Here is an 18308-nt window from a genome sequence, read left to right as displayed (position 1 = left end):
AGCAAGGAAGCGCGTGAAGAAATGATGGGGACGAGTTAAAAAGACACAAGTCAGCTTGAATAGTCTCCCACTGGCGAAACTGGTAATTTTTTTTTTTTTTTTTTTTTTTTTTTTTTTTTTTTTTTTTTTGAGACGGAGTCTGGCTCTGTCACCCAGGCTGGAGTGCGGTGGCCGGATCTCAGCTCACTGCAAGCTCCGCCTCCCAGGTTTACGCCATTCTCCTGCCTCCGCCTCCCAAGTAGCTGGGACTACAGGCGCCCACCTCGTCGCCCAGCTAGTTTTTTGTATTCTTTTAGTAGAGACGGGGTTTCACCGTATTAGCCAGGATGGTCTTGATCTCCTGACCTTGTGATCCGCCCGTCTCGGCCTCCCAAAGTGCTGGGATTACAGGCTTGAGCCACCGCGCCCGGCCGGTAATTTTTTTTTTTTTTTTTGAGACAGGGTCTCACTCTGTCACCCAGGCCAGAGCGCAGTGGCATGAACATGGCTCACTGTGGCCTTGATCTCCCCAGCCCAGGTGATGCTTCTGCCTCAGCCTCCCAGGTAGCTGAGACTACAGGCACATACCACCATGCCTGGCTAATTTTTTTTTTTTTTTTTTTTTTTTTTTGAGACGGAGTCTCACTCTGTCACCCAGGCTGGAGTGCAGTGGCGTGATCTTGGCTCACTGCAATTTCCGCCTCCCAGGTTCAAGCAATTCTCCTGCCTCAGCCTCCCAAGTAGCTGGGATCACAGGCGCCCACCACCACACCCGGCTATGCCCAGCTAATTTTTTGTAGAGATGAGGTTTCACCATGTTGCCCAGGCTAGTCTTGAACTCTTGGGCTCAAGTGATCCTCCCAATTAGGCCTCCGAAAGTGCTGGGATTATAGGTGTGAGCCACCATGCCTGGCCTCAAACTGGTAATAATTTGAGCATCCAAATAAACAACAGCGTCGGATTATAATCCACTGCATGAGTCTGTACAAATATAAATACATGGAAAGTCTGATGAACAGAATATTCACAGTTTCAGAGCACATCCCAGCAAAATACTAATTCAAAGAGAAAAAGAGTAACTTTATAGTTAAGAAACCTGGCAAACACCACCTGCATCAAATGACCCAAGTATGAACAGTAATGGGACAAATGGCTGCATGTGCCACCAGACAGCATGCAACAGACAGAAGGAGACTGATGAGACATGAAAACCAAATGTAACCTGTGAGTGTGAACTGGGCTGTTTTGCTAAAAAGGACATTATTGGGACAAATGGAAAAACCTCAATAGGGTCTGAGAGTGAGATGGCAATAATGTGTAAATGATCATTTCCTGATTTGGATGGGCACACTGTGATCATGTAGGAGAATGCTTGTATAACACTACAGCATTTGGGAGTGATGTAACATTAAGTTTCAAGTGATTTCAAGAAAAGTTCTTGGCCGGGCGCGGTGGCTCAAGCCTGTAATCCCAGCACTTTGGGAGGCCGAGACGGGCGGATCACGAGGTCAGGAGATCGAGACCATCCTGGCTAATACGGTGAAACCCCGTCTCTACTAAAAACTACAAAAAAACTAGCCGGGCGAGGTGGCGGGCGCCTGTAGTCCCAGCTACTCGGGAGGCTGAGGCAGGAGAATGGCATAAACCCGGGAGGCAGAGCTGCAGTGAGCTGAGATCCAGCCACTGCACTCCAGCCCGGGAGACAGAGCGAGACTCCGTCTCAAAAAAAAAAAAAAAAAAAAAAAAAAAAAAAAAAAAAAAAAAAAAAAAAAGAAAAGTTCTTTATGTTGTATCCCCAATTTTTCCATAAGTTTGTGTTTCAAAATAATAATAATAATAATAATCCATTGATAACTGTGCTCGCTTCAGAGAAATTAAATAAAAATCCTGAGGGTTGAATACAAAAAACAAAACTAAATAGGCCGGGCGCGGTGGCTCAAGCCTGTAATCCCAGCACTTTGGGAGGCCGAGACGGGCGGATCATGAGGTCAGGAGATCGAGACCATCCTGGCTAACACGGTGAAACCCCGTCTCTACTAAAAATACAAAAAAATTGCTGGGCGAGGTGGCGGGCGCCTGTAGTCCCAGCTGCTCGGGAGGCTGAGGCAGGAGAATGGTGTGAACCTGGGAGGCAGAGCTTGCAGTGAGCTGAGATCCGGCCACTGCACTCCAGCCTGGGTGACAGACCGAGACTCCGTCTCAAAAAAAAAAAAAAAAAAAAAAAAAAAAAAAAAAAAAAAAACTAAATAAAAGCAAAATGGGTCAGGCATGGTGGCCTACGTCTGTAGTCCCAATGCTTTGGGAGGCCAAGGGAGGAGGAATGCAAGTTCAGGAGTTTGAGACCAGCCTGGGCATATATGGTGAAATCACATCTCTGCAAAAAATATAAAAATTAGCCAATGTGGTGGCATGTGCCAGTAGTCCCAGCTACTTGGGAGGCTGAGGCAGGAGAATCACTTGAACTCAGCAGGTGGAGGTTGTGGTGAGCCGAGATCGCACCACTGCACTCCAGCCTGGGTGACAGAGCAAGACTCTTTCTCAAAAAAAAAAAAAAAAAAAAAGGCTGGGTGCAGTGGCTCATGCCTGTAATCCCAGCACTTTGGGAAGCCAAGGCGGGCAGATCACCTGAGGTCAGGAGTTTGAGAACAGCCTGGTCAACACGGTGAAACCCCATCTCTATGAAAAATGCAAAAATTAGCCGGGTACACTGCATGCCTGTAGTCCCAGCTACACAGGAGGCTGAGGCAGGAGAACGGCTTGAACCCAGGAGGCGGAGGTTGCAGTGAGCCAAGATTGTGCCATTGTACTCCAGCCTGGGTAACAATAGCGAAACTCCATATCAAAAAAAAAAAAAAAAGAAAAAAAAGCATAAAAAAAGTACATACACATGCACACAAACATGTACACACCCCCTACCCAAGGAATGGCTTTAGTGACCTGTAGGGTGTGTGAAATTTTATTTTTGTTTGTTTTTGCCTGGAAGAGTGGCTCATTTTATGTTCTAATTTTTTTTTTTTTTTTTTGGCAAGTAGAAATGACAAAAGGGTGGGAGAATGCCTCTTTATCCAGTTTTTTTTGTTGTTGTTTTTTTTTAAGACAGAGTCTCACTCTGTCACCCAGGCTGGAGTGCAGTGGCGTGATCTCGGCTCACTGCAACCTCCGCTTCCTGGGTTCAAGCGATTCTCCTGCCTCAGCCACCCGAGTAGCTGGGACTACAGGCACGTGCCACCATGCCTGGCTAATTTTTTGTATCAGTAGAGGCGGGGTTCCACTGTGTTAGCCAGGATGGTCTAGATCTCCTGACCTCATGATCTGCCCGCCTCGGCCTCCCAAAATGCTGGGATTACAGGCGTCAGCCACCACGCCTGGTCAATCCCCTGTTTTTTAAGAAGGGATGCAAGGTTCTTAGAATGGGGGGAAAATTGAGAAGACAGCCTGACAGAAAAATACTTTGAAAAAGTAGAATACGATCAGTGAGTGCTAGGTGCGGTGGTTCATGCCTGTAATCCCAGCACTTTGGGAGGCTGCGGCAGGCGGATCACCTGAGGTCAGGCGAACACCTGAGGTCAGGAGTTCGAGACCAGCCTGGGCAACATGGTGAAACCCCATCTCTACTAAAAACACAAAATTAGCCAGGTGTGGTGGTGCACGCCTATAATCCCAGCTACTTGGGAGGCTAATGCAGGAGAATCGCCTGAACCGGGGAGGCAGATGTTGCAGAGAGCCAAGATGGCACCACTGCACTCCAGCCTGGGTGACAGAGTGAGACTCTGTCTCAAAAAAAAAAAAAAAAAAAAAAAAGAAAATCAGTGAGAACTAGCAGAAAACAATGAGACTGAGGCTTGTGAATCTGGACAGAGCTTGTCTTATATGAGACATCAGAATGCACAGTTGTCACACCTATGAATGGAGAAGCTAGGCCTGGAAGTTAGTGTGTAAGTGATAGAGGCAAAATGCACGATTACCTATACAAGCGAGGACAGGTAACAAGATGGAATTTGCTGCTAGACACAGCCCCACTTTTATTAATGCCACCAACATTTACCGGTGGAAATATGGTGCCATGTGCATCCGGCACTATGCTAGGTGCTAGGGGAATAAGACAAGACAAGTTGTCTGCCATCATAGATGGTCATAGGAATAATAACCTCTCACTTGTTAAGTTCTTACTACATGCCAAGCAGCATTTCCCAAACTGATGTGGCCACACAACTGTTGTAACATCTCTTGGAAGTAGTTCGGCAAGAGGGATAGTGGGCTTCATAGCAATTTGTAAAGGATTATAGTTGACCATGAGTTTAGCTGAGCAAACCACAGTATGCTACAGCTGCTAAAAGAGCTCATGAAATCTTAGGCTGCATCAAAAACATACAAGATATGCTATGGTGTGCTTTCTGCAATTAAGACAACGCATTATATTCACTCCTGAGGACTCACCTTAACGACACTTACAAACCAAAGGGCATTTACAGGCAAATCACCCGGATGCTGAGGGATTATAGAGACTAAGACATCTGGGGGAACTAAGAACTGGGTCTGTTTGTCCTGATAAGTTCCAGGGTCTCAAGCCATTAACACTGGAGCCAAACAAAAGTGAAATGAGCCTTCCCAGGAGGTAGTGGGCTGCCTAAATATCTTTGAAATCATTTTTAAGTCTCAGCTCTGTGAAATGCCCGACATGAGACTTAGGTATTCTAGGTACCTATGGTAGATTGTGGGCACTGTTTGCTGTCTTGATTAATAAAAACAAACATGTGGCCTGCTTTGTTTTCCATAGTCTCTCCCTCTTGATATGAGAGGTGTGGTCAGAGGCACACTACAGAAATAATCTATGTCACCCTCCGGGGAAGAGTCACAATACAGATGACTACTAAAGGTTCTGAGAAGTCAAGTCCTCTGGTAAAGAAATCCAGGTCTGGCACGGCAGTGGCTCACACCTGTACTCCCAGCATTTTGGGAGGCTGAGGCAGGAAGATCACTTGAGCTCAGGACTTTGAGACCAGCTTGGGCAACAGAGTGAGACCCTGACTCTACAAGAAATAAAAAATTAGCTGGGCATGGTGGCATGTGCCTGTAATCCCAGCTACTCATAGGGAGGCTGAGGTGGGAGAATTGCTTGAGCCTGGGAGGTTGAGGCAGAAGTGAGCCATGATCACACCACTGTATTCCAGCCAGGGCAACAGAGAGATACCTACTCTTAGAAAGAAAAAAACTCACGGCCGGGTGTGGAGGCTCACGCCTGTAATCCCAGCACTTTGGGAGGCCGGGGCAGGCAGATTGCGAGGTCAAGAGATTGAGACCATCCTGGCCAACATGGTGAAACCCTGTCTCTACTAAAAATACAAAAATTAGCTGGGTGTGGTGGCATGCACCTGTAGTCCCAGCTACTCAGGAGGCTGAGGCACAGGAGAATCGCTTGAACCCGGAGGTGGAGGTTGCAGTGAGCCAAGATCGCACCATTACACTCCAGCCTGGGTGACAGAGTCAGACTCTGTCAAAAAAGAAAGAAAGGAAGGGAGGAAGGGAGGAAGGAAGGAAGGGAGGAAGGAAGGAAGGGAGGAAGGAAGGAAGGAAAGAAGGAAGGAAGAAAGAAGAAAATTGAGCACAGCAACTCTCAAACATTTATCTATTTGTATTCCTGGACAATTTTTTTTTTTTTTTTTTGAGACGGAGTCTCGCTCTGTCACCCAGGCTGGAGTGCAGTGGCGCCATCTCGGCTTACCACAAGCTCCACCTCCCGGGTTCACGCCATTCTCCTGCCTCAGCCTGCTGAGTAGCTGGGACTACAGGCGCCTGTCACCACGGCTGGCTAATTTTTTATATTTTTAGTAGAGACGGGGTTTCACTGTGTTAGCCAGGATGGTCTTGATCTCCTGACCTCGTGATCCGCCTGCCTCGGCCTCCCAAAGTGCTGGGATTACAGGCGTGAGCCACCGCGCCCGGCCTCCTGGACTATTTTAAGGCATCGTATACTGTGAAAATTCTCTGGGAAACACTGGGCAAATGTCACAGGCCAAGGCCAAGGCAGGAAAGGACTTGTGATTTCCCTACTGTCATCAGCATGAGGGCCTCAGAGGGTGCTTGTGATGTACCAGCAGGGCCCCATCTCGGTCACAGCATTAGACTGCCACAAGTAAGGGTTAAGCTACTAATATGCAGTTGGAAATCCAGAGCAAGAGTTTTGTTTTCTAAAGTGTTCTAGTTAATGATGCATTAACTATCTGTTCAGAAAAAGTGTTTCAAAGGAGTAAAGTTGTGCTTCTGTGTGTCAGGGAGGAAAAGTCTGGAGACCGTATATTTGTGTCTGACAGCTTGTTTTTGTTTTGTTATGGAAATTTTCAACAAAACACACGTGGAACGATAAGAACAATGAAGCCCATGTACCTATGACCTACCTACCGTGAGTATCAGCATTTCACTGGTTGGGTTCCATCTATCTTCCCCTCCCCTGCACACACGCTTTCCTTTGGGAATGGGTTGGAATATTTTAAGGCAAATGTGAGACATCACATTCTTTCATTTGTAAATACTTCAGCAAGCATTTCTTTTTCTTTTTTTTTTTTGAGATGGAGTTTCGCTCTTGCTGCCCAGGCTGGAGTGCAATGGCGTGATCTTGGCTCACCACAACCTCCGCCTCCCGGGTTCAAATGATTCTCCTGCCTCAGCCTCCCGAATAGCTGGGATTACAGACATGTGCCACCATGCTCGGCTAATTTTTGTATTTTTAGTAGACGTGGGGTTTCACCAGGTTGGCCAGGCTGGTCTCGAACTCCTGACCTCAGGTGATCCATCCGCCTCGGTCTCGGAAAGTGATGGGATTACAGGTGTGAGCCATCGCGCTCAGCTTCAGCAAGCATTTCTAACAGATAAGGACTTATAAATAATAACTATAATTTCTAAATAATCCTCAACAAATTAGTAGGAGGAAACTGGCGTCATATTGAAATATTTGATGGGCAGGTTACCCTGTGACAAATTAGAAACATTGATTGCCAAATACCAATTCTCAGACGGTTTCAAAAAATCTAAAATTGGCCAGGCGCGGTGGCTCACGCCTGTAATCCCAGCACTTTGGGAGGCTGAGGTGGGCGGATCACCTGAGGTCAGGAGTTTGAGACCACCCTGACCAACGTGGAGAAACCCCATCTCTACCAAAAATATAAAAATTTGGCCAGGCGCGGTGGCTCAAGCCTGTAATCCCAGCACTTTGGGAGGCCGAGACGGGCGGACCACGAGGTCAGGAGATCGAGACCATCCTGGCTAACACGGTGAAACCCCGTCTCTACTAAAAAATACAAAAAACTAGCCGGGCAAGGTGGCGGGCGTCTGTAGTCCCAGCTACTCGGGAGGCTGAGGCAGGAGAATGGCGTAGACCCAGGAGGTGGAGCTTGCAGTGAGCCGAGATCTGGCCACTGCACTCTAGCCTGGGCGATTCCCTCTCAAAAAAAAAAAAAAAAAAAAAAAAAATCTAAAATTACCATCAACAGTGAAGGGGGTGGTCCACAATTGTAAAGAACCAAAACTGTGGACAGCTACATGCCTGCTATGAGCACCCCAGGCCACTGGCCTCAGGCTCTAGCCACTCAGGGCCTCTTGCTGGTCTTGAGAGCCACAGCAGGAGCCCAGCATGTGGCTCAGGGTGATTCAAAGGGTCTTCAAGTTGATGGAGGCTGCAAGTGTAAAGGCCACCTGCACCCCGGAGCTTGGGTACCCTTCCCTCAGAGTCAGTTACTCAGAACAGGCACAGCCTCAAATTCTGAGGGAAGAGCTTGAAACACACACACACAAGCATATATGCATACACATTATATATACAAACTCTTCAAAATTCGATTCTACCAGGAGTGTGGGTAGCTCTCCTCTATAACCTCAACAACTTGAGAGGCTGAGGCAGGAAGACTGCTTCAGGCCAGGAGTTCAAAACCGGCCTGGGCAACATAGCGAGACCCTCTCTCTAAAAAAGTTAAAAACAGTACTAGGCAGGCATAGCAGCACAGGCCTCTGAGCGACTTGGGAGGCCGAGGCAGGAAAATCACTTCAGTCCAGGAGGTCAAGGCTGCAGTAAGCTATTGTGCCACTGCATTCCAGAGATCCTGTCTCTAAAAAATAATAATTTTTTAAAATAAAAAGTCAATTCCTATGATTTTGTGAGCATATGTAGTAAAACATAGATTAGATGGTACATTTTTAAAATATCCTTAACTAGGCTGGGCGTGGTGGCCTGTAATCCCAGCACTTTGGGAGGCCAAGGTGGGCAGATCACTGGAGGTCAGGAGTTCAAGATCAGCCTGGCCAACATGGCGAAACCCCGTCTCTATTAAAAATACAAAAAATAGCCTGGCGTTGTGGCACGCGTCTGTAATCCCAGCTACTTGGGAGGCTGAGGCAGGAGAATCGCTTGAACCTCGGAGGTGGGGAGGTGGTTACGATGAGCCAAGATCAAGCCATTGCACTCCAGCCTGAGTGACAAGAGCGTAACTCCGTCTCCAAAACAAAACGAAACACCTTAACTAAAAATATCTTAACTATAGCTATTTTAGACAAAGTCTAGCTGGGCGCGGTGGCTCACGCCTGTAATCCCAGCACTTTGGGAGGCCGAGGCGGGTAGATCACCTGAGGTCAGGAGTTCGAGACCAGACTGGCCAACCTGGTGAAACTCTGTCTCTACTAAAAATACAAAAATTAGCTGGGTGTGGTGGCGGGCGCCTGTAACCCCAGCTACTCGGGAAGCTGAGGCAGCAGAATCACTTGAACCCAGAAGGCAGAGGCTGCAGTGAGCTGAGATCACGCCACTGGACTCCAGCCTGGGCGACAGAGTAAGATTCCATCTCAAACAAAAAAAGAAAGAAAGAAAGAAAAAGATAAAGTCAAAAGATGAAATTTGTAATGAGATTTTTTTTTTTTTTTTTTTTTTTTTTTTTTGCCATAAAACATACTTTTCTTATGGGAGGGTTGGGGAGGACTCTAGAAATTTGCCACTAATATGTTAATAATTATGGAGGGAGGATTTTCATTACAAAGAAAAAAAGATTCCATATAACTGTTATTCTAGTCTGGAAGAACACTTCCATAGTGGTGTTTTCACAAACAGAAAACCTGTGCTGCTGTGTGAACCAAAAGGCTAGCAAATACTTGTTAAAACCACTATGTGGCTGGGTAAGCATAGCAAAACAAACATGTTCATCTGTGCTCCCTCTGAAGATGTCAGGAAAGTAACAGAAAAGGAATTACATATGTAAAAACACAAGGACAAAGAGAATGAGAGAGGAGAGGACAGTGGAAGCTATCAAGGGCAGTCAAGTGGAAAGCTGTCAAGTGGAAATGTCAAGGGCAGATAGTAATCTTTTTTTTTTTTTTTTGGAGACAGTGTCAAGTGGAAATGTCAAGGGCAGATAGTAATCTTTTTTTTTTTTGGAGACAGTCTCACTCTGTCACCCAGGTTGGAGTGCAATGGCACGATTTCGGCTCACTGCAACCTCCGCCTTGGGTTCAAACAATTCTCCTGCCTCAGCCTCCCGAGTACCTGAGATTACAGGCATGTGCCACCACACCTGGCTAATTTTTTGTATTTTTTTTTTCTAAGTAGAGACAGGGTTTCACTATGTTGCCCAGGCTGGTCTCAAACTCCTGAGCTCATCAGACAATCTGCCCGCCTTGGCCTCCCAAAGTGCTGGAATTACAGGCATGAGCAACCGTGCCCGGCCTAGGCAAACAGCAGTCTACTCTGTTGACCAGAGAAAACTGTACTGAGTTGCCTGCAGGAAGGGTGGAAGCCCAGAGAGCCCCTGGGCCTCCCATCTTGCCCTGCCCTGCTCTGCCCATGTCGGGAGGGGAGCCAAGCTGCTCTACACTCAGGGACCGGTGGCGCAGTTGAGACTGGAGGTGTGACACCAAGGTCAAGCCACAGGGGTCAAGGGACAGTCTGCCTATCAACTGGCTCTTCCCATTGTCCTGCCTGCAGCCAGGCAGGAGGCCAAAGAGTCTTCTGGAGGCAAGCTACCTTCCCACAGCTACTGAGCCTCTCCAGGCCAAAAGGCTTGTCCCCACATTCAGTGGCCATGTACCCTTTCAGTATGGCACTGCTAATGCGAAGGGACAGGTAAGGAGAGCCTGCCACATAAAAGACAGAGCCCCAAACAAACAGAAGAGTCCCGAGGAAACAGTATAGAAAAAGGAGTCTTTCTTTTATTTGAGACAGGGTCTCACTCTGTTGCCCAGGCTGGAATGCCAGTGGCATGATCATGGCTCACTGCAGCGTTGACCTCCCAGGCTCAGGTGATCCTCCTGCCTCAGCTTCCTGAGTAGCTAGGACTAAAGGTGCGCACCACTACACCCGGCTAATTCTTGATTTCTTTGTAAAAATGGTGGTCTTGCTATGTTGCCTAGGCTGGTCTCGAACTCAGCCTCACGTGATCCTCCTGCCTCAGCCTCCCAAAGTGTTGAGATTACAGGCGTTGGCCACCGCACCCAGCTGAAAAAGGAGTCTTTTGAGAGAACCGTAACTCACGTTCTCGGGGAACAGTAAGATACTACACCCGTATGACAAGGTTAAGAGAAAGGGAACACTGACAGAATAAGAAGGAACACTGACTCCAAACGTGACAGGCACTGAACTAGAGGAGGCACAAAAGAGCTTGAGGTAGAACACTCAAGGGAGGCAGCAGCAGGGAAGGTGGCCCCTGCTGGCCGCACCACCAGGGCAGGCTTCCAGAATGCATCATGCATGCGCTGGAGCCTACGGGACAAGCTGGGATTTGTGGAGCCCAGAAGAGCCATCGTAAGAAAAGCCTCAGGAAAGACAGCAGGAACACTGCCGCTGGAGGGCAGAACCTGAATGGAAAACGCAACCAGCTTGGAAAAAGGATGCCGATGAGCCTCAGAGACCAGAATGTGATTCAGGGTGATGCAGCATGTTTGTGGTTTCTGTAGGGAAATGTGTTCTACCTTGTAACTGGGATAGAAAGGCACATTTCATCTCCACCCTGTATTTCCTGCCAAGTCAGCCCTTGGTTTTGATTCCAGGGTGCCCTGACCAGGGGAACTGCCAAAGGGCTGCAGGGCCTGCTTTTATGACCAGATAGAGACCCTTCTGGCCCCTTCTATCGTTAGGTGCTGATACTGAGCACATAACTGAGGCTGTGAGGAAACGCTGGGGAACACTCTGCTTACAGTTTAGGAACGAGGGCAAATCTCATCTTGCTCAGCAGCTCATCCTCCTGGAGCATGACCAGGGCCACAGGGTACATCTGATCAAAGTCGAAATTAAATTGCACGCCGGCCGGAGGGTCACGAAGGAAATTCCTCTTGTCCTTTGACAAAAAAAGAAAAAAACACAGGGTATTCCACAAAATGTGATTAATATGTAACAATGTTTTTTTGTTTTTGTTTTTTTGAGACAGAGACTTGTTCTGTCGCCCAGGCTAGAGTGCAGTGGCACAATCTCGGCTCTCTGCAACCTCCACCTCCAGGGTTCAGGCAATTCTCCTGCCTCAGCCTCCTGAGTAGCTGGGATTACAGGCGCGTGCTAGCACGCCTGGCTAATTTTTGTATTTTTAGTAGAGATGGGGTTTCGCCATGTTGGCCAGGCTGGTCTCAAACTCCTGACCTCAAGTGATCCACCCACCTCGGCCTCCCAAAGTGCTGGGATTACAGGTGTGAGCCACTGCACCCAGCCTACTACATAACAATTTATCATAGACTGGAGAAGTATTATATTCTTTCTTTATTTTGAAACAGTCTTGCTCTGTTGACCAGCAGGAGTGCAGTGAGACTCTGTGTCAAAAAAAAAAAAAAAAAAAAAATTAGAAGCGGGCAGGGCGTAGTCGTCGCTCATGCCTATAATCCAGCACATTGGGAAGTTGGGCAAGAGGATTGCTTGAGGCCACGAGTTTGAGACCAACCTGGGAAACATAGTGAGAACCCATCCCTACAAATTTTTTTTTTTTTTTTTGAGACGGAATCTTGCTGTCGCCCAGGCTGGAGTGCAGTGGCGTGATCTCGGTTCACTGCAAGCTCCCCTTCCCGGGTTCACACCATTTTCCTGCCTCAGCCTCCCAAGTAGCTGGGACTACAGGCGCCTGCCACCACGCCCGGCTAAGTTTTTGTAGTTTTAGTAGAGACGGGGGTTTCACTGTGTTAGCCAGGATGGTCTCGATCTCCTGACCTCGTGATCCACCCGCCTCGGGCTCCCAAAGTCCTGGGATTACAGGCGTGAGCCACCGCACCTGGCCGTCACAAAAATTTTTAAAAATTAGCTGGGCATGGTGGCTTACGCCTATCGTCCCAGCTACTTGGAAGGCTGAGGCCGGAGGATCACTTGAGCCCAGTTCAAGGCTGCAGTGAGCCATAATTATGCCACTGTACTCTATCCTGGATGACCAATTGAGAATATGTCTCTTAAAACAAAACAAAACAAAAAAAATTAAATTAAAAATTTTGGCAGGGCATTGGTGGCTCATACCTGTAATCCTAGCACTTTGGGAGGCCAAGGCAGACGGACTGCTTCAGGTCAGGAGCTCGAGACCAGCCCGGCCAACATGGTGAAACCCTGTCTCTACTAAAAACACAAAAATTAGGCTGAGTGTGGTAGCTCACGCCTATAATCCCAGCACTTTGGGAAGCTGAGGCAGGGGTGGATCATGAGATCAGGAGTTCGAGACCAGCCTGGCCAACAGGGTGAAACCCTGTCTCTACTCAAAATACAAAAATTAGCAGGGCATGGTGGCGGGCACCTGTAACACCAGCTACTTGGGAGGCTGAGGCAAGAGAATCGCTTGAACGTGGGAGCAGGAGGTTGGTTGCAGTGAGCTGAGATCACGCCACTGCACTCCAGCCTGGGTGACACAGCGAGACTCCATTTCAAAAAAAAAAAAAAACCACACAAAAATTAGAATTAGCTGGGCATTGTGGTGCACACCTGTAGTCCCAGCTATTCAGGAGGCTGAGGAAGGAAAATCATTTGAACCCGGGAGGTGGAGGTTGCAGTGAGCCAAGATGGCACCACTACACTCCAGCCTGGGTGACAGCAAGACTCCACCTCAAAAAAAAAAAAAAAGTATGTGTACATTTTGTTAATCATGTGTTAATGTGTACATTCCTAACATCTCAAAATATTTTAAAAACTGTAAAGAAAAATAAATTCTACTAAAGTCATATCAACAGAGATACATCACAACAGGAAGAAAGTATGTTCTATCTGGGGTACCACAAGATACTTACAGCTGATAAGGCCAAAATTTGTTGTTGAATTGTTTCTTCATCATTAGTGTCAACCCATGGGGGCACAGCTGCTTCTATACAGTTTTTAATGGCAAAGAAAAGAGAAAAAAATAGGTCATGGTGGTTACACTGCAGTCTATGGTTTCAAAGCATCAAAGTTTCTGCATGACCACTAAAAACAGCAATTTACCAATAAGTTCCAAATATGAACATTAACCCTAATAACCAGACATTATTATGAGTTGTATGCACATATGCATTTGATAAAAAAAATTCTACTTGAGGCTGGGCGTGGTGGCTTACACCTGTAATCCAGGCACTTTGGGAGGCCAAGGTGGGTGGATTGCTTGAGCCCAAGAGTTGGAGACCAGCTTGGGCAACATGACGAAACCTTGTCTCTACAAAAAAATACAAAAGTTAGCCAGATGTCATGGTGCGTGCCTGTAGTCCTGGCTACTTGGGAGGCTGAGGTGGGAGGATCACCTGAATCCAGGAGTCGAGGCTGTAGTGAGCTGTGATTACGCCATTGCATTTCAGCCTGGGTGACAGAGTTGCGACCCTGTCTCAGAAAAAAACCAAAAACCAAAAAACTCAAATTATACAGTGGAGACACTGGACAACACCTTAATAAGGTGATCAAAATCAACATCACCAATGAGGGAGAGATGAATATCATGGCCCTCCAGATGCAACATCTTGAGGAGGACATCATCACCTATGTAGTATTCTGGCTAAAAATGGACAATCTGAGTCTAGTTATGAGGAAATATCAGATAAAGGCCTGAACGAGGAAGAATCTACTAAAAAAAAGGAAGAGCAGTATTCTTCAAAAACAAATATCATAAAAGACAAAGAAAGGTTGTTGGAATGTTCCTGATTAAAGAAGGCTAAGAGACATGACAAAGAATACAATACCTTATCCTCAACTGGATCCTATACTGAGGGGGACAAATGTCATAAAGGACATTATTGGGGCAACTAACAAAATTAACTGATGAACAGTAAAGCATTGCATCAATGTGAAATTTCCTAATGCCGTTAACTATACTATGGTTATGAAAGAGAATATCCCTAATTCTTATGAAATGTGTACCGAACATTTGTGTACACACAAGGAAAAAAGGGTACACAGACAGCAAGAGCTGGAGAGAGGGCGTGAATAAGATAAACAGAATAAAACTAGAGCAATTTAGGTACTGGTATATGGGTGTTGTCTGCACTATTTTTATTCTTGCGACTCTTCTGTAAATTAAAATTTTTTCCAAATAGAAAAATTTTTAGAAAGTTACTTAAAAAAAATGAAAGAAAAATGGGTAAGTATATTTCTGGAGTAAAAAAAAAAAAAGTCACTATACTTGATTCATGATAAAAGGTGATGTTGTAAGACAGGTGATTAGGAGTAAGAGGGTTTTCAGGAGCTTAAAAAAAAAAAAAAAAGAAAGAAATGGACAAGTTGGAGGCAGTAAACAATAGGGCTGGAATCAAATCCTCAATGAGCTATTAGAAGCCAAATGCTGGGAATGCCAAGATCTAGCCCACCTTTTCTGGGGCTCACAGAGAGAGGTGATTAGAATCCAGTACTGGAAGTGCCGTGCCAGGTGACAAATGACAATCCTCTGGAGAGGTGAGACCTACAAGATTTTCTGGTGACCTGAGAGCCCAATCTTGGACTAGGAAGAGGAGGTCAGTGGTGGATGGCGGTTGGGGGTGTTAATAGTGGAAACGAAAACAACGGCAAGCTCGTCTGAGGATCTCTCCCATGTGGGCAGTGCAGAGCAGCTAGAGGGCAGAGTGAAGGCTGCAGATCTGCGAGATCGGCACAGAAGACACACAGGCAGGGGGCCCTTAATAACCTCATTCAGCAGCCCATAGCAGCAAGATTACGAAGGGAAGCAGAAGTCACAAAAATGTGGACTAATTCATGAGCCACTCAATCACTCCTGCTGCCTTAACACTAGATTCTAGCCCTACTGGTCTTGCAACACAAAGTGAAAAGGCAAATCTTGCAAAACGCATGGTGCTTCACGAAGTCAAAGTAAAGTGACAATGGGATAGCTGCCTACATCACCACAAAGCAAATAAGGAGGACCTGGCAGTTACGGCCCCTATGCCTGAAAGAAACACAAGGCTGGTGACCCAGCAAGTGCTTTAAAAGAGAATGATTTGATCCCAGCTACTCGGGAGGCTGAGGCAGGAGAACTGCTTGAACCCGGGGGGCAGAGGTTGCAGTGAGCTGAGAAGGTGCCACTGCACTCCAGCCTGGGGAACAGAGAGACTCCATCTCACACAAAAAAAAGAGAGAGAGAATGAGTTGAAAACCAAAGGGGCAATTGAGGCAGGCCCTTGGAGAGCGAATGCTTTGCTGTCCTGGAATATTTTGGCAGAAATAGTCCCTTTACTATTATGCTCTGAGTCAGAGGGAAGACATATCATACCACAAGCCCACTGAGAGAAAAGTTACATGCATGTGTGGATGGACACAGGGATGGATGGGCAGATGAGCACACGCTTCATTCTTTGGCTTGTCCCAAGTCAGCAAATGGTGGCAATTATAATCCAAATTCTATTAATGATAAGATAATCTAAACATATTTACACACTTTAAAGAAAAAATTAGGGTAAAGCCCCCAAAACATTTTTTCTCGCACACTTGAGTCTCCATTCCAAGTCTCTTTACCTTGGGTAGTCTCTCCTGGTGTTATTTATGCTCAGATCATGAGGCCCTCCTAACATACTTGTATGAGGAGATGCTCCCTACCCCGAGTTCCTGAAATTACTCTTTTTAGAGTGACCAACACCTCTTGGTTCCCCAACCCCAACGACGCTTCTTAGTTCCCTTCTCTCTAGGCCAGTTTCCTTATCTGGAAAATGGAGGTAACAGTAAGTACTTCATAGAGTTACTGTGATTATGAAGTGAAGAAATGCATGAAACACATTTCCAAGGTGCCCTTCTCATGGTCATTGTAAGTGGACCTCTTGGCCCTGCCTCCCATGGCTGACTGCTCTCCTGGAAACTCTACCCTCTCTGGGCTTCTGCTACTTCTCTCTTCTAGTTGTCCACTCTCTTGGGTAAATGGGCGCTGTTTTTATTTCTTTTTTGAGATGGAGTCTTGCTCTGTTGCCCAGGCTAGAGTGCAGTGATATGATCTTGGCTCACTGAAACCTCTGCCTCCCGGGTTCAAGTGATTCTCCTGCCTCAGCCTCCCGAGGAGCTGGGATTACAGGCGCATGCCACTAGGCCCGGCTAATTTTTGTTTTTGGTTTTGAAGGCAAATTTCAGTTTCATCACTTACCAGCTGAGCGACCTTCCGCAAATTACTTACCCTTGCTGACTGCATCTTTATTATTTATTTATTGAGACAGAGTCTCGCTCTATCACTCAGGCTGGAGTGTAGTGGCACAATCTCGGCTCACTGCAACCTCCACCTCTCAGGTTCAAGCAATTCTTGTGCCTCAGCCACCCAGACCCAGACAGCTGGGATTACAGGTGTGTGCCACCACGCCTGGCTAATTTTTGTATTTTTAGTAGAGATGTGGTTTCACCACACTGGCCAGGCTGCTCTCGAACTCCTGGCCTCAAGTGATCTGCCCACCTCAGCCTCCCAAAGTGCTGGAATTACAGGTATGAAGCTACCACGCCTGGCCCTGACTGCATCTTGAAATGAGATGTTATACATAAAATGCCTGCTGCTCAGCAGGCACTCAGTGACTGTCAATTCCTTCCCCTCCTCCCCTCCCTAAACACTGTGGAGCTTCTGCTCATCTCCCTTCATGCTTGACACACTTTCCACAGAGGAGCTCATCTACTCTCATGGTTTTTATGTGACTTGATAATAATCTGAATCATTAGATTGAATTCTCCTTCATGCTTCAAACAGGAATAAACTGCTGCAGGAGCCTGCTTATTTAATTCAGAGCCACACTGAGCAAAAGAACTTTCTGCAATGACAAAAATGTTCTATATCTGCATTGTCCAGTGTGGAAGTCATTAGCCATATGTAGTTATTGAGGACCTGAAACATGGCTGATGCAATAAAAGAAGGAAATTTTCCCCAGATAAAGCACTTGCATTCCCTTTCCTGTTTTTCTACATGTTCCTATCTCTGGGATGTATAACTCACTTTAAAACTGAAGTTGACTGCAAACCTTCCACCCCCACGCCTTCACAGTTCCTATCTCAGAGGCATCAGCTCCTACAGCAAGTCCCCAAGCCAGGATCACTTTTGTTGCTTCCAAATAATCACTAAGTGATGCTAACTTGTATACCCCACTTGTCTAAAAGAGTTGCCTCATGCTTTTGAGTTTACCTAGGTGCAAGAATGCCTGATGGAAATTCACCATGTGAATAACTGTGGCACAACTCAAACTGAATTGTTTTCTACTACTTTTTTTTTTGAGACAGGGTCTCACTCTGTAGTCCAGGCTGGAGTACAGTGGCATGATTATAGCTCACTGCAGCCTCAAACTCGCAAGCTCAAACGATCCTCCTGCCTCAACCTCCCAAGTAGCTGGGACTACAGGTGTGCACCACCACATCCATCCGGCTAATTTCTTATTTTTTGTAGAGATAGGGTCTCACTATGTTGCCCAGGCTGGTCTCGAACTTCAGGCTCAAGTGATCCTCCTGCCTTGGCCTGCCAAAGTGTTGGGATTACAGTTATACTACTTTTGCGAAATCGAAAGACACGACGTTGGTTTTGTTTGGGTGCTACCAAATGGTAAGAGTAGGCATGCTGAGGCCTTATAACTTCAAACATATAAAGAGGCAACTCTTAGCAGTAATGTATTGAGTACGTTCTCCAAACACCCGTGACTCTTTACGGCCCTCTGTCACTGCAGGTGCAGTCACTCGCCTCCCTGGGAAGCTCTTCCATTTTTTCTCCTGAAGAGAGCGGGAAGGGAGCCACCACTTGCTAAATGCCTGTCATGTGCATACCGAGCACTGTGCTGGGCATGTGGTAGAAAGTCAGAACTGAGGCCAGGCACGGTGGCTCATGCCTATAATCCCAGTACTTTGGAAGGCTGAGGCAGGCAGATCACGAGGTCAGGAGTTTGAGACCAGTCTGGCCAACATGGCAAAACCCTGTTTCTACTAAAAATACAAAAAAAAT

The 18308-nt window shown here is 46.6% G+C and overlaps 1 protein-coding gene across 1 annotated transcript in view; it reads right to left on the bottom strand.

Moving 5' to 3' along the window:
* The window catches only part of SYAP1 (synapse associated protein 1), a 47784-nt gene that overhangs the window by 10746 nt on the left and 18730 nt on the right, over positions 1-18308 (bottom strand). Inside the window, exons 4-5 of the mRNA XM_010369251.2 lie at positions 13198-13271; positions 11149-11288 (exon numbers count right to left, since the gene is read on the bottom strand). Of these exons, the coding sequence (XP_010367553.2) occupies positions 11149-11288; positions 13198-13271 (214 nt within the window). The remainder of the gene's footprint in view (positions 1-11148; positions 11289-13197; positions 13272-18308) is intronic.

Source organism: Rhinopithecus roxellana, chromosome 7, assembly GCF_007565055.1.
Source record: "Rhinopithecus roxellana isolate Shanxi Qingling chromosome 7, ASM756505v1, whole genome shotgun sequence".
Taxonomy (NCBI): Eukaryota; Metazoa; Chordata; class Mammalia; order Primates; family Cercopithecidae; genus Rhinopithecus; species Rhinopithecus roxellana.
The sequence above is the reverse complement of the archived record's forward strand: the minus strand, read 5'-3'. Positions and strand labels throughout refer to the sequence as shown.